General features: G+C 58.8%; 1 protein-coding gene across 6 annotated transcripts in view; it reads left to right on the plus strand.

Moving 5' to 3' along the window:
- Nucleotides 1-268: 268 nt before the first annotated feature.
- The window catches only part of WDR86 (WD repeat domain 86), a 31,126-nt gene continuing 17,116 nt past the window's right edge, over nucleotides 269-14,278 (plus strand). For 2 of the 6 annotated variants that reach the window (XM_086686056.1, XM_086686047.1), the window contains exons 1-3: nucleotides 569-1,532; nucleotides 10,405-10,546; nucleotides 13,402-13,816. In XM_086686056.1, coding sequence (XP_086542182.1) covers nucleotides 1,310-1,532; nucleotides 10,405-10,546; nucleotides 13,402-13,816 — 780 coding nt within the window. In that variant the 5' untranslated portion in view covers nucleotides 569-1,309. Of the gene's footprint in view, nucleotides 1,533-10,404; nucleotides 10,547-13,401; nucleotides 13,817-14,278 lie in introns of all 6 variants that reach the window. The other 4 variants (XM_086686071.1, XM_086686039.1, XM_086686033.1 and 1 more) reach the window with 4 other exon arrangements.

Consider the following 14,278-nt stretch of genomic DNA (forward strand, 5'->3'; position numbering starts at 1 on the left):
AGCTGAACTGTAAACTGATTCACCAGATCGAATAAATTGTCCAGTGTGCCCTGGGACCCCAATATGGGGTTTGCTTTTGGTGTCTGGGCGTGGTCAGCCATTGGGAGAAGGTCCGGCCGGCTTTGCAAAGCTACCTGGCTCCGTTACCCCGCCCCTCGGGAAACCCTGCTACTTTTAGGACCTGGAGGATCCGAGTCGGAGTTGCGAGGGTGGGGGGTGGGGGCGTCACCCCTCCCCGCCCCCAGCGAAGCAGGCGGCGGAACGGCTCTAATAGGAACCAGCAGGCGTTCCGGGAGGGCTCCCATCCTGGGGTGTGGGATTCCCGCAGAGACCTCAGTGGACCGTCAGAGGAGCTGGGGTGGGATGGGGATGTCAAAAGACGGATCGGTGGGTGGGGGCCCCGCACCCCCAGCACGAGGACGGCGGAAGCCCGGCGCCGAGGACCCCGCGGCCGCGTGAATGTGTGAACCCGACCCCTCCGGGAAACCCTACCGCGCCGCTCTCCCCCGGCTCACCCGCCGCCACCCCACTGGCGGAACTTCTTTAGAATTCGGGGCGTGTGTGTGATTTCCCAGCGAGGGCGGGCCAGGGGCGCCCTCCAACAAGGGGACCGTCCTACAGCACCCCCATCAGGGCTGGGAGCCTGGAGCGGGGCAGCTTGCCCCGTGGTGGCGCGCAGCCGCCGGCCCGAGGGAGCTCCCGGGCGTGCGGGTCTCACCCCATCGGACCCCGCGTCCACCTCCGCCTCCCTCGTCCCGGCCTTCGGTCCCCGCCCGAAGGGGCAGCCGGGGGAGTCGCACGTGGGGTGGTGGGTCCGGAGTGCCGGGGTGGGGGCTGGGGCGCCGGCCGGCCGGGAAAGTGGGAGGGGACAGGTTGGGGGGTGGTCTCTGAGGAGGAGCCAGGCCGGACCGTATTGTTCCACACTCGCCGCCCCGAGCGCGCGGCGCCGGCCGGGGAGGGCGTGCGGGGCGCGGGGCGCTCGGCTTCCCGGGCTCCCCCCCCAACCCCCGCCGCGGGACCCCGCCAAGAGGCCCGAGCCTTCCGGCGCGCCCGGGGGTCCTCGGAGGGAGGGGCCTGCCCAGGTGCGGCGCGCGGAGCGGAGGCGGCCGGCGCCGGTGGGGGCCGGGAAGTCCCAGCGGGCCGCCCCCCTGCAGCGCAGCCCCCTCCCCTCCCCCCCACCGCCGGGTCCGCGGGCCCGGAAGCCGGGTGGGCGGTGCGGGAGCGGGGGCCCCCACCTCCCCTCCTCCGCACCCCGTGCCCCGCTGGGGGCCATGGCCGCGGGTCTCGGCCGCCGCGAGCCGCCGCGCGGATGCCGGGGCGCCCCTCCCTAGCGGGGCGCTGCCTCCGGGGCTCCCGGCGGACCGGCGGCATGGGGGGCGGGGGGTCGGCCCTGAGGGTCTGCGCCGACCACCGCGGGGGCATCAACTGGCTCAGCCTGAGCCCGGACGGGCGGCGCCTGCTGACGGGCAGCGAGGACGGCACGGCCCGGCTCTGGAGCACCGCGGACGGCCAGTGCTGCGCCCTCCTGCAAGGTAGACCCGCCTCGCCGCGCCCTCCCTCCCCTCGCGCTCGCCCGCCTTCTGACCTCAGCCCTGCGGCCCCCAGACCACCCCCCGCGCCCAAGCCCCGCCCCCGCCCGGGGCGCTAGTCGAGGGGGGGTGGGGGGGGGAGCGCCCGCCCGGGGCCCAGCGCGCCGCGGGCTGCGCGGGGCGGGGGGGCCCAGCCGGCCGTGACCCCGACCCGTGGTCCGAGGGGCGCCCGCTGCGTGGGGCTTCCGTCACCTGTCAGCCCAGTGCGGGGAAATCATTTCCGGTACCACGGCTGTAACGCCCCACCGGGAATCGCACCTCGGCGCGCTCCCGTGGCTAGGCAGCGCCTTCCCCTGCGTCTCTCTGTCCCTGGGGCGTTTGGCCGGGACCTTAACTCTAGGAGCCATTGTGGTCAGCACCAGGGCTTGCCAAGCCCCCCACCCCGCCGCACGGAGCACGGCATTGTGCAGGCCTCACGCGGCTGTTATCCCCTTCGGGCAGACGGGGAAACCGAGGCATTCCGGAAATAAGTTGCCCGGGGTCACGCAGCCTGTGGGGGAGGGAGGGGAGGGTTGAAATGTGAACCCCCCTCCCTTCCCCATCTGACCGCCCTGCCCTGCCCTCCATGCAGCCTCGTTTCTTCTGCTGGAGAATGAAGGGGTGTGGGAGAGGAATGGATCAAAGTTTCTCAGAAGGAGGTTAGCATATCTGGAAACACGATGCGGGGGCAGGAGGCACACGTAGTAGGTGGACATGTTGTTTTATAGAAGTTTCACAAACGCACACGTGTTGGTTTGTATCTGTGTACTTCGTCACACTGGAGGATCCATGCGTTTCTTTCTGTGGGTCCCTGTGACGTGTCCGCACTGCAGGACTGTGAGGTCCCTCTCCAGCCCTGTCGCTGTTGTCCGAGAGCAGGTAGTAGCCCCTTGAATCACAAGGCTCTCCACGCGCCGGGCGTGTATAACCGCCTGGTTTTTCCACCATAACCAGCAAGTCCCGAGTGGCTTCCCCGGGCCTTCCAAGCCATGTAGGCACAGGGAGCTTCATTAGTGGCAGATGATAACCCTGTTGGTTTTAAATAAAAGCAGTTATGGGAGATATTTCAAAGCCTGGGAGAAATGGATTTTGGATTGCCTGTTACTTGGGGGTAGGTGTGGAGACGGGAAATTCTGGTACAAACCAACACACATTCCTGGCCACCCCCTGCCCCCAACATCGCACAGATTGACAGGCACTGACCCAAATCTGGAAGAGCTAAGATCTGTTCAAAATGTATTTAAATTTTTAAACGTTTATTCATTTTTGAGAGATGGAGAGAGAGCGTGAGGGGGGAAGGGGCAGAGGGAGAGGGAGACACAGGATCCGAAGCAGGCTCCAGGCTCCGAGCTGTCAGCACAGAGCCCGAAGCGGGGCTCGAACCCACAAACTGCGAGATCATGACCTGAGCTGAGGCCAGGCCGATTGAGCCACCCAGGTGCACCAGATCTGTTCAGAATTTAAAATCTAGCTGCATTGCCCCCCAGACACGAGACTCGTCTGGAGGGCTTTCAGAAATGTACATTTCCAGGTTGCAGTTTCAGTGGGCCCATAGTGTAGGACTCTAGAATTTGCACCTCTAACAAGCTCCTGGGTGGGTCTGAGGCACACTGCCCCCGGGGAGACCTTGGGGCTGGTGCCCATGGTGGGAGCCCAGTTCGTAGGTGCGTTTCCTCCCTAGTTGAGCTCCAGGCCTTTCCAGGGTCGTTCTGGCCTGGTGGGCAGTTCCAGAGCCTGGGCGGAGCCTCCAGGGCCCGCCCTCCTGCCCAGCTCTGCCCTGTCCTCACCACCCAGCTCTGTGCCTGGCAACAACCGAAACACCCGCTTTGTGGCCCTCACAGTGGCTTGTCCCCAGAGGACACCAACAGCCTCTGTGCCCCTGGCTGAGAGCCATCCCCCTCAACAGGAAAACTCCATCAAACTGAGAAACTGCCGAGCACTTACCCGAATTGTTTCTGCTGCTATAAAGATCGGCACTTCAAGAATTTTCATGGACAGAAGGGACAGAATAACCTTGCCTTATCACGAAGTCACACTAATAGTAACTTAGAAAAGAGTCAGTTTGGATGTGCAGTAGTCCTTGCTCCTAGCTTCTGACCCGCAGCAGTTCTGCTTTTTCAGAAAATGGAACTGAGGGCGCCTGGGTGGCTCAGTGGGTTAAGGGTCCGACTCTGGCTCAGGTCGTGATCTCGCCGTTCCTGGGTTCGGGCCCCATGTTGGGCTCTGCTGACAGCTCGGAGCCTGGAGCCTGCTTCCCATTGTGTCTCCCTCTCTCTCTCTGCCCCTCCCCTCTCTCTCTCTCTCTCTCTCTCTCTCTCTCTCTCTCTCAAAAATAAACATTGAAAAAAAATTTCTTTTTAAAGAAAATAGAGCTGGCTTTCAAATGCGGTCGGTGACCTCTAGGTGAAGAAAAGCAGGTTTAAGGGGAGAAAAAGCAGGTTTAACTGACAATTATTCTGTAAAGGGAAGAATTGTATTTAATGTAATTTTCCTTTCCCCCTCTTTTTCTCTTATCCATCGGGTACCTGCTCATTTGGGGCACTTCATTGGCTCAATGGGGTAGGCAGCATTTCCCAAAATGGCGGTCCCCCTCCTGGTCTCTTCCTGCGTGGCAAGGGACCCAGCTTGAAGGTTCCAACCCACTGTGGTTGTCCCACAGCGTCCTTGTCTCCTAACAGTATCTTCTAGCAAGATAGGGGTGCTGTTTGTTTTTAATTCCATGTGAACAAACTGCACACCCCTAATTACTGGAAGCCTTGGTGGGCGTCTGCCCATCAGATTGACCCCTACTCGCCACCAGGGAGCGGGAGGGGCCGTTACTAGGAGGTGGCTCTGGAGCTGGGCTGCTCCCGCTCGAATCTCATTACTTCTCTTGCCTTGGTTTCTTTATCTGTGAATTGGGGGTGATACAATAGTCATCTAGCCTTATGAGGTTGTGTGTGTTTTGGGGGGGGCGGGGATTAAAACAATGAACAAATAGTTCCTGACTCGTACTGGTTGTCTGACCTTCCGTGCCTACATCAACACGCCCGAAACAAATAAGAGGGTCTCGTTGGCACTGTACCTGGCCAGCTCCAAAGCTCTTCCTCCTTTGCTTCTCACAGCCTTATTATCCCCATTTGTGGATGAGGAAACTGAGGCTCCAAAGGGCTAAGCAGTGCTCCCGCATTTACGCAGTCAGGACGGCATTGGCCGGAGCCCGCACCCCTCCCTTGGCTCCACCGGGTGCCTGTGTGAGATTTGGAGATGGCTGCCCCAGAGAGTTTGCAGGTTGGGTTGCTAAACTTGGGGGGCTTTGTGCACTTGAACTTCAGATAAAGCAGGAAGTCTGCGCTGGGGTAGTCAGGGCTCGCCTCTTGGCCCAGGTGGGCCTGGAAGGGAATGGACAATCTTACTTATTTTTATTTTTTATGTTTATCTATTTTTTGATGTTTTATTTATTTTTGAGAGAGAGACAGAGCACAAGTGGAGGAGGGGCAGAGAGAGAGGGAGACCCAGAATCTGAAGCAGGCTCCAGGCTCTGAGCTGTCAGCACAGAGCCCGACGCGGGGCTCGAACTCACGAGCCACGAGATCATGACCTGAGCCGAAGTCAAACGCTTGACTGACTGAGCCACCCAGGTGCCCCTTCTTCTTAAACTTTTTAAACGTTTATTTATTTTTGAGAGAGAGAGAGAGAGAGAGTGTGTGAGCAGGGAAGGGACACAGAGAGAGGGAGACAGGATCTGAAGCAGGCTCTGTGCTGACATCAGAGAGCCTGTCGCGGCGCTCGAACTAAGGAACCGAGAAATCATGATCTGAGCTGAGGGTGGGTGCTTAACCGACCGAGCCACCCAGGTGCCCCAATTTTTAACTATAATAGAAAACATGTAGCATCAAATTTACCATCTTGACCATTTTTAAGTGTACAGTTTGGAGATATGAATCTCTCATAATGTCCTGCCATTACCACTACCCATCTCCAGAACTTGGTCATCTTGTAAAACTGAAACTGTGTCCCCTTTGAACAATAACCCCATTTCTCCCCCCCCCCGCGTCCCCCCCCCCAGCCCCTGGCATTCCCCGCCCCCCACATTCATTCTGCTCTCTGCCTCTGTGGATCTGACTGCTCTGGGGACCCCGCACAGTGCAGTCATATAGTGTTTCTCTTTTGGTGACTGGTTCATCCCACTGAGCATGATGTTTTCGAGGTTCGTCCATGCTGTAGCAGGTGTCAGGGTTTCCTTCCTTCTGAAGGCTGCGAACTGTTTTGTTGTTGCATTTTTTTTGCCCATTCGCCCGTCGGTGAACACTTGGGTTGCTTTCACTTGACTCTCGCGAGAGTAGTTCACTGCCGTGAACTTGGCCGTGCAAACATCTCTTCCAGGCCCTTTGTGTATATACCGAGAAGTGGGCTTTCTGAATCATCTACGTATTTTTAAAGAAGCATGTGGGGGCGCAGGGAAGGCTCTCAGACATGGATCATTAGTAACTTTGTCAAAGAAGAGTTCCATCAAAATGCGGTTTTAAGGATGGATGTGAAGGAAGCCCGGGCTGGGTGATTTCATTTCTGCAGCTCTTGGGAGACCACTGTCTGGGGGTGTGGCGTGAGGAGGGCACAGGTCGAGGCCGCCTGGTTGAGGGCGTGGGCTGACAGAAGCCAGGCGGGACGACAGCGCCGGTGGCAGCCGCAGCGACAAGAGCACCAGCCTGTCCTGGCTGGGAGCTCGGGGCAGGTGGCCCGAAGCGGACTCTTTGCTGGTTTTGTCCGACGCCGTCCGTTTCAGCCACCCCTTCCGTGCTCTGGGCTCACTGCTCTGGCCCATCACCAAGGCGGCTCCGTGAGGCGGGTCCCGGCAGGAAACAAAATGGCACCCTCAAGATGGTATAGCTCAAGGAGAGGTTAATAGAGACCCTTGCCAGATGTGGGCATAGCATAGGGGAACCGCAGGACCTGTGGTTCACCAGCAGGGGTCAAGGGGTCATCCCTCCTAGCCCCGAAGGAGCAAGGCTGGGAAGTTCACTGTAGCCCCGGAAGGCTGCTGCCGAGAGGCCTCCCTCCAGGGAGGTGTGAGCATGGCTGCAGGCCAACGGATCCTGCCCTAAAGCCTCCTGCTGGGGCTCCCAGCTGTCTGAACCCAGCGGGCAGCTGGGGGGCGGGGGAGCCACCAGGGGGTGGGGGAACCGCAGTGAGCAGCCTGGAGCCCCCCCCTTCCCCCCCCCCGGGGGAGACCCAAGACTTGCCAGGGACACAGAGGGGAAAGCGGATTCGCTTTTCAAACCAAGTGAGTCGGACGCACGTTCCAGCTCCGGTGGGGCCCACGCCAGCCAGCCCACCTCTGCCACCGCGGCCCCTGGGTGGCCGATGCCCTGAGCGGTCTCTCCAGCACGTGGAGGGGCCACTTGGAGCCTCCAGCGAGTCTGAGGGGCGCTGCCAGGGAGGCGGGGAGGGCCGGACGACATTGGCAGAAACGGAAAACCCCTGGCCTCAGCCTGTCCTTTTGAACATAATAGTTGCGTCTTATCTGCATTCTTTATCCCTTCAAAAATGTTTATTTTTAGTTTGGCTTTGTTTTGCTTATTCTACACAATTCCAACAGCTCGTGGTGGTGGTGGTGGTGGCAGCGTTGTGGACCCTGGAGACTTGATGGGCCCTCCTTCTCCCCAGCCTCCCCCATCCCCGTGACCCCGTAGGCTGGGGGCAGCGGACCCTGTCACACGGCCCGTGGGTTGCAGGCAGGGACCCGCTCTGCAGCGTCTGCGGGCAGGGCTCGGAGCTGGGACTCGTTCAGTGTGGGTTTTCAGATGTGGGGGTGCCTGGCGCACAGGAAGGGGCTTGTCCCTGGAAGGGCCTTGACCGCCACGGGGAGCCTCATCCAGCCCAGGGCCAGGTGCCCGAGAGGGCAGAGGGTCAGCCTGGCCCGGCTTCAGACATGAGATTTTTTTTTTTTTTTTTTTTACATCGAAGAAATTCTTTTCATTATTAACTCTTTTCTTCAAGTCTTTGTTTCTAGGTGTTTATATTTTTATTGTATATATCTTTTTTTTCTTTTCTTTTCTTTTTTTTTTTTTTTTCTTTTTTGGCTTCCACGGGTCATATAATCGGTCCCACATCTCATGGCCTTCCCATGCCTGGGCTGGTGGCTATGGCTTCATTGAGTGGAGATGCCATGGTTTACTCGCCACACTGTTTTCCAGTGCTTTTCTTGGCCTCCTGTACACTTGGCACTTTGCCTTCCTGCTGTCAGATGCTGTTGAGGCAGGACGGAAGCGGCCAGAAAGGGGCCAATGCCCCTGCGGAAGCGTCTCCTGGCTTGGCTGGCGCCGGGCTGCACGGGGTGGGTAGGAGACTGCGGGGTGTTCCCGCAGGGGTCGCCTGGCCCGCGCCCGCCTGCCCTGGGGACGCCGGGCTGCCTTCCAGCCACGCTGAGCAAGCCAGGTGGTTCCTCAGACGGCGCTGAGCCCTCCCCACGGCAGCTCTGGTTTCAGGGAAAGTTTGTTGACAATCTTAAAATGTTTTATAAACATTTTGGGGTTGGCAAAAAAGCTGGGCTGTGTTTTGCCAAACACATTTTGCCCTCGACTTTTAAACTGACATGTATTTTAAGGGAAACATAATCTGCGCCCTCTTCAAGTGTTTACTTAATTCACACAAACGTTCTCTTAGAGGTCTGGTATATGCTATCCAAGAAGACTGAAAAACATGTCTTCCTTTCTTTTTTTTTTTTTTTTTTTTAATTCTGTTTCCTAAAACCCAGGGAGTTGGGTTCTTCCAAGAGCAACTAAACTAAAACCCAGGGCCCCCCAAAAAGTACAAATCAGCTTGAAACTGCCCAGGAGATTCTGAATCCCTATCTGATACCATTTTATTCATTTGACAGACAGAGAGAGAGAGGGAATCTCAAGCAGGCTCTATGCTCAGCACGGAGCCTGACACAGGGCTCGGGCCCACAACCCTGGGACCATGACCTGAGCCAAAATCAAGAGTTGGACGTTCAACCGACCGAGCCACCCAGGCGCCCCTTGACTGCAATCTTCAGCGTAATTAATATAGCCCACGCATGTAGATATTTGAACTCATCAATTTCCTTCTCTGTGAAATGGATCTTAAGTCAAACATTCCTTTGATTCTATTGGTTTTCTGGTCCCTGGATTCTTCTAAAAATACACTCAGGTTCAGTTTGCTATCAAGAGTGGTTATCCGAAGTGGAAACGTGTTGACCTGAAGGACAGGCCTCCTATGATGGGGCACCTGACAGCTTCCAGAGCTTCTCTGTGAGCCTTGATCCCACAGCCACGGTGACAGTCAAAAGACTGACAATTGCACTGTGAGCAGTTGGATGGGCAGGTGCACTTGGCCAAGACCCCAGGCTCTGTGTGGCCCTCCCTCTGCCCTAGACCTCCACCCTTGCTGTATCCGTGCGGGATCCACCATTTCTGCCAAGCACCTAAATTCTGGCCTCGGGGTCCCTTCTTGGATTGGTGTGTGACATCTTCTGTTGCGGGACACTCTCCTCTCTCCTCCCCACGTAGGCACTGTGACACCCAGGCTTCTGCTCTGTTGACCCTTGTCATGCCCTGTCCAGCACATGTCCTGTCGCTGTCTGTCCTTCGGGGCCAGTACTCTCTTCGAGGGCAGAGAAAATGCCTTAGTCGTTTCTGCTTCTGTATTAGTTCCCTGCGGCTGCTCTGACCACTGGTCACACTGGGTGCCCTAAGACACAAGTTTATTCTGGTCCGGTTCTGGAGGCCAGAGATCCAAAATCGGTGTCGCTGGGCCAAAGCCGAGGTGTTGGCAGGGCCACTGTCCCTCTGAACCTTGCAGGGGAGAGCTGGTCGCCTCTGCCAGTTTCCGGCGGCCGCTGGGTGCTCCTTGGCTTGGGTGGCATCAGCCATGTTCAGGGCACCTCTGGTCACTGCTGTTTCCACAGCGGCTTCTCTGTGGGTTCCTCACATCTCCTTCTGCCCCTTCTTACAGGGACACTTGTGGTGGTATTTCTGGCCACCCTGAGAATCTAGGATACTGTCCTCATCTCAGAATCCTTCATTACATCTGCAAATGTGCCCCCCCCCCCCCCCCCCCAGCAAGGTAACGTTTCGTTTCCAAGAATCAGGGCCTGATACCTTTGGGACCAACCAGTGTCTCTTCCCAAACATAAGAACAGCCACCAGCCACCATCCAGCATGCACTGCGTCTGCACAGCCACCCTGGGAGGCGGGCACTGTTACTCTCCCCAGGGCCCATCAGGAGATGGGGGTGCGGAGGGGTGAGACCGGGCCTGCACCAGGAGCTAAGCCAGGCGTTAGGTGTGCCCTGGGTCTCCTTGCCTCCTGCCTCTGGGACACCGGGTTGTTCAGTGACTAAGTGGATTCAAACCCCTGCGAAGTTTGAAGACTGAAAGGAACCAGTGAGGAAGGGGGAGGGAAGAAGAGGAGGGAGGAGGAAGACAGAGAGAGACGAAGAGCAAGGAACAGAGGGATGGGGGTAGGGGCGCCTGGGTGGCTCAGTGGGTGGCGACTCTTGATCTCAGGTCATGATCTCACGGTTTGTGGGTTTTAGCCTTGCCTCAGGCTCCGTGCTGACAGGGTGAAGCCTGCTTGATACCCTCTCCTTCTCTCTCTGCCGCTTCCCTGCACTCTCTCTCTCCCAAAATAAATGAACGTTTTTTAAAAAAGATCGGGGGCAGGGAGAGTGCCCCCGGAATTTCTCCTGGTGCCCCATCGCTCCCAAGACTCCCAGACTGGACTCGTCGATCGTCCCTGCAAAGGGCCAGTTGCTCCGGACTCGCCTGAGACACTCCCTGCCCCCGCGAGAGTTGCCACGGCCTGGAACACTCACGTGTCCGCCTCGTCCGCAGGCCACGAGAGCTACGTGACCTTCTGCCACCTGGAGGACGAGGCCGCCTTCACGTGCAGCGCTGACTGTACCATCCGGAAGTGGGACGTGCGGACCGGCCAGTGCCTGCAGGTGTTCCGGGGACACACGTCCATCGTGAACAGGTCAGCGTGGCCGGGGACCCCCTGCCCCGGAGGAGCTGAGCGCCGGGGAGGCCTGCCCGTGGACGTGCGCGGAGGTCGTCGGGAGCGCGTGGCCACGGAGGCTCAGGACGGATGTCCCCCGGCTGCATGTGGGGGTCCGGGAGGAGGTCGGGGAAGGGATGCCCGACCTGGGGGCCCCACTGCTAGGCACGGGGAAAGGCATTGGAGGCCACGGCCCCTCCTGATGTGAACAAATTCCAGACAAAGTGGCTTAACAGGTACCTGATGGTGGACCGGGGGCTTTGCTTTGGAGCAAAACGGGTTTGGTTCTGAAGATAGAGCCCAGAGTGGTTTCAAACCTCTCCTTTCTGTGTTGTGGTTGAAATATGCCACCCCCTCCTTCTCAAGGAGGTTGGAAGTTTTCCTTGAATTTGGGTCTGAGCTGAGCCGTGAAAATTCCTTTGCTGATCAGATCAATTTGACACTATTTATGCAACTTGTGGTGGCTGTCTTAAACTCCGGAGGGAGGGCCCGGTATAACCAGGGGGGACGGGCACCTGCGCGCAGGCCCTCGAGGCCTCTCTGATGGGGGTGGGGGCTTCCTGGGGGGTGTGCTGAGTCAGTCAGGGAAAGGGGTCAGGGGCTGGGCCAGGGCAGGTGGAGAGGGAGGGCTGTTCTCAGTCACAGGGGACACTGCTTGTGTGATTCACAGGCTGGGTCAGCGTGAGAAACTGGCCCAGTGGTTTAGGGCTCGGTGGGAGGGAATGGGGGGCCAGACCGACCATTAACTGACTGGGGTACCGGCTGCCTGTGGTGCTGCCTGCGGTCAGAACCTTATTACCCGGCAGGAACCAGGTAACATCTCTCAGTAGAAAGACCGGGGGTTGTGTTGGCTCAGGATGCTTCTGAGTGGAGAAGAAGGCCCGGAGGGAGCCCTCCTGCCTTCCAGCATCTGCATTGCTTTTTAAATTTATTTTAATTTTTTTTTAATGTTTATTTATTGTTGAGAGAGTGAGAGCACAAGCAGGGGAGGGGCAGACACACACACACACACACACACACAGAATCCAAAGCAGGCTCCGAGCTGTCGGCACAAAGCCCAACGCGGGGCTCGAACTCATAAACTGGGAGATCATGACCTGAGCTGAAGTCGGACACTCAACCGACTGAGCCACCCGGGCACCCCCAGCATCCGGGCTTCTATTCTTCTGCCTCTTTAGCTAGAGCAAGTGAGGTCCGGACACTGAGGATCAGGGCCCCGATGACACAGGTGGCCGAGGGGGTCATACCTCCTGCTGGCCATTTCCCGAAGCTCTTCCTTGAGGAAGAAGTTAGTGATGGGGCGCCTGGGTGGCTCAGTCAGTTGAGAGTCCGACCTCAGCTCAGGTCATGATCTCCCACTCGGTGAGTTCGAGCCCCGTGTCGGGCTCTGTGCTGGCAGCTCGGAGCCTGGAGCCTGCTTCGGATTCTGTGTCTCCCTCTCTCTCTGCCCCTCCGCTGCTCATGCTCTGTCTCTCTCTGTCTCAAAAATAAATAAAACATTAAAAAAAAAAAGTTAGTGACTAAGGAAAAGCACGGGTGTGCGGGATTCTCCCGCTGGGGCTGGGGCTGCGGCGGACAGGACAGGCCACATCTCAGGTGACCAGCTTGCTCTCAGGTTGTTGCCGGAAACTATCAGTTGCTCCTCAAAAGCAAACCCGGACAATGAAGGCTAGAAATTCTAGTCTGCCAGGCTTAGGCTGAGCACACACACACCAGTTTTGAGAGGTTGCTGTTCCAAACTGATAGTTCTGGGGGCGCCTGGGTGGCTCAGGTGGTTAAGCGGCTGACTCTTGGTTTCAGCTCAGGTCATGATCTCACGGTTCGTGGGTCTGAGCCCTGAGACAAGGTCTGTGCTGACAGCATGGAGCCTGCTCGGGATTCTCCCTCTCTCTCTCTCTTTCTCCCTCTCCTCTGCCTCTCCCCCGATCTTTCTGGTTTTCTCTCTCTCTCAAAATAAAGAAATAGACTTAAAAAAAACAAACAAAACCTGATAGTTCTGCGTAGATACTAAGTCTTAGCGTATTGCATCACGAAGTAAGTGCTCACGACTGCAGTATCCCTGGGGCCACCACGTGGAATTCACTTCTTCCCATGTTTTCAGAGCCGGGCCGGGTGTGTGCGTTTGGCGGGGGTGGGGGTGGGGCACCGGCCAGGCCTTGGGGTCTCTGCCTTCTCCTGCCGGGCCCGACGGGGCAGGACTCAGGCCTCCAGGGCATCACCTCTGATGCCACGTGGTGTCAACTCGTCACTTTCTGTTAGAGATACGCCTGTCATGAAAACCATACCTACTGGGTGTCAGGGAAGAAGGGAGTCGGACACAGAGCGCGTGTCACGGTGCGCTCGGCCTTCCTAATGACCCGTGGGCCGTGAGGACCGCCCAGCGGAGACCGGCATGGGCCGCGTGCGGGTGGGACGTCTGCTCTCCTCGAGGTCCGGCCCTCCCCCTACCTGCACCAGGCTCGCCGGCAGAGGGAGCACCGGGCGCCTCTGAGGGTGAGGCGCGGGGTCCTGACCGCTCTGCCCCCACACTGGCCACACACGCCGGTTCCAGGTGCTCCCTCAGCCGCTCCCCTGGGCGGGTGTGTGGACAGAGCCCGGGACGTTACGCGGAGCGCCGCGTGAAGACAGACGTGTATGTTCCGAGGGCTTCTTAGTATTCACCAAAACGAGACGGCGCGTGGTGGCCACGTCCCGCTCGGGGGGGCCCCTCTGCTCCTCCCACACGAAGTTCCCTGGGCTCCCTGGACACGCGGGACGGCAGACGAAGGGCCCCTGGGACGGGCCGTGGGGCTGCCCTGCACGGTGTGACTCCTGCCCTTCCCTCTTTCTTCCAGGATCCTGGTGGCCGACAACCAGCTGTTCAGCGGCTCCTACGACCGGACAGCTCGAGCCTGGAGCGTGGACAAGGGGCAGGTGTCCCAGGAGTTCCGGGGCCACCGCAACTGCGTGCTGACCCTCGCCTACTCCGCCCCCTGGGACCTGCCCGGGGCCCCCTGCACCGAGGAGGCCGGGGGGCTGCTGGTGACGGGCAGCACGGACGGCACGGCCAGGGTGTGGCAGGTGGCCGGCGGCGGCTGCTGGCAGACGCTGCGGGGCCACACAGGCGCCGTGCTCTGCCTTGTGCTAGACACGCCCAGTCACACGGCCTTCACCGGCAGCACCGACGCCACCATCCGCGCCTGGGACATCCTGAGCGGGGAACAGCTGCGGGTGTTCAGGGAGCACCAGGGCCCCGTCATCTGTCTGGAGGTGAGATCCGCCCGGCCCTTGCCTGTCCGCCAGGGAGGCATCCTCCCAGCTGCCACGGACCGGGGGAGAGGGGTGGGGCTCAGACAACGGAGATGGAGGGTCTCATGGTTCTGGAGGCTGGAAGGCCAAGGCCAAGGTGCCAGCTTGTAGCCGGACGTCTTCTCCCTGCGTCCTCACTCGGTCTCCCCTCCGCATCCAGAATTCCTCTGCTGACAAGGACACCGGTCCGACCGGATGAGACGCCCACCCTAGTGAATTCAAGTTCACTTAGCCACCTCCTTCGAGACCCTGTCTCCAAATACAGTCACGTTCACAGATCCGGGGGTTAAGGCTGTGCTCCACACGCGAATTCTGGTCTCCTCACACGTTAGGTGAGGACTAGGTCTACCGACCCACGAGCCCCCGGTCCACGATTCCTTAATGCAAACGTTCTAAAACCTGAAGCCTTCTGAAAGATTTAGG

This window comes from Puma concolor, chromosome A2, assembly GCF_028749965.1.
Source record: "Puma concolor isolate L17-30 chromosome A2, mPumCon1.1.hap2, whole genome shotgun sequence".
Taxonomy (NCBI): domain Eukaryota; kingdom Metazoa; phylum Chordata; class Mammalia; order Carnivora; family Felidae; genus Puma; species Puma concolor.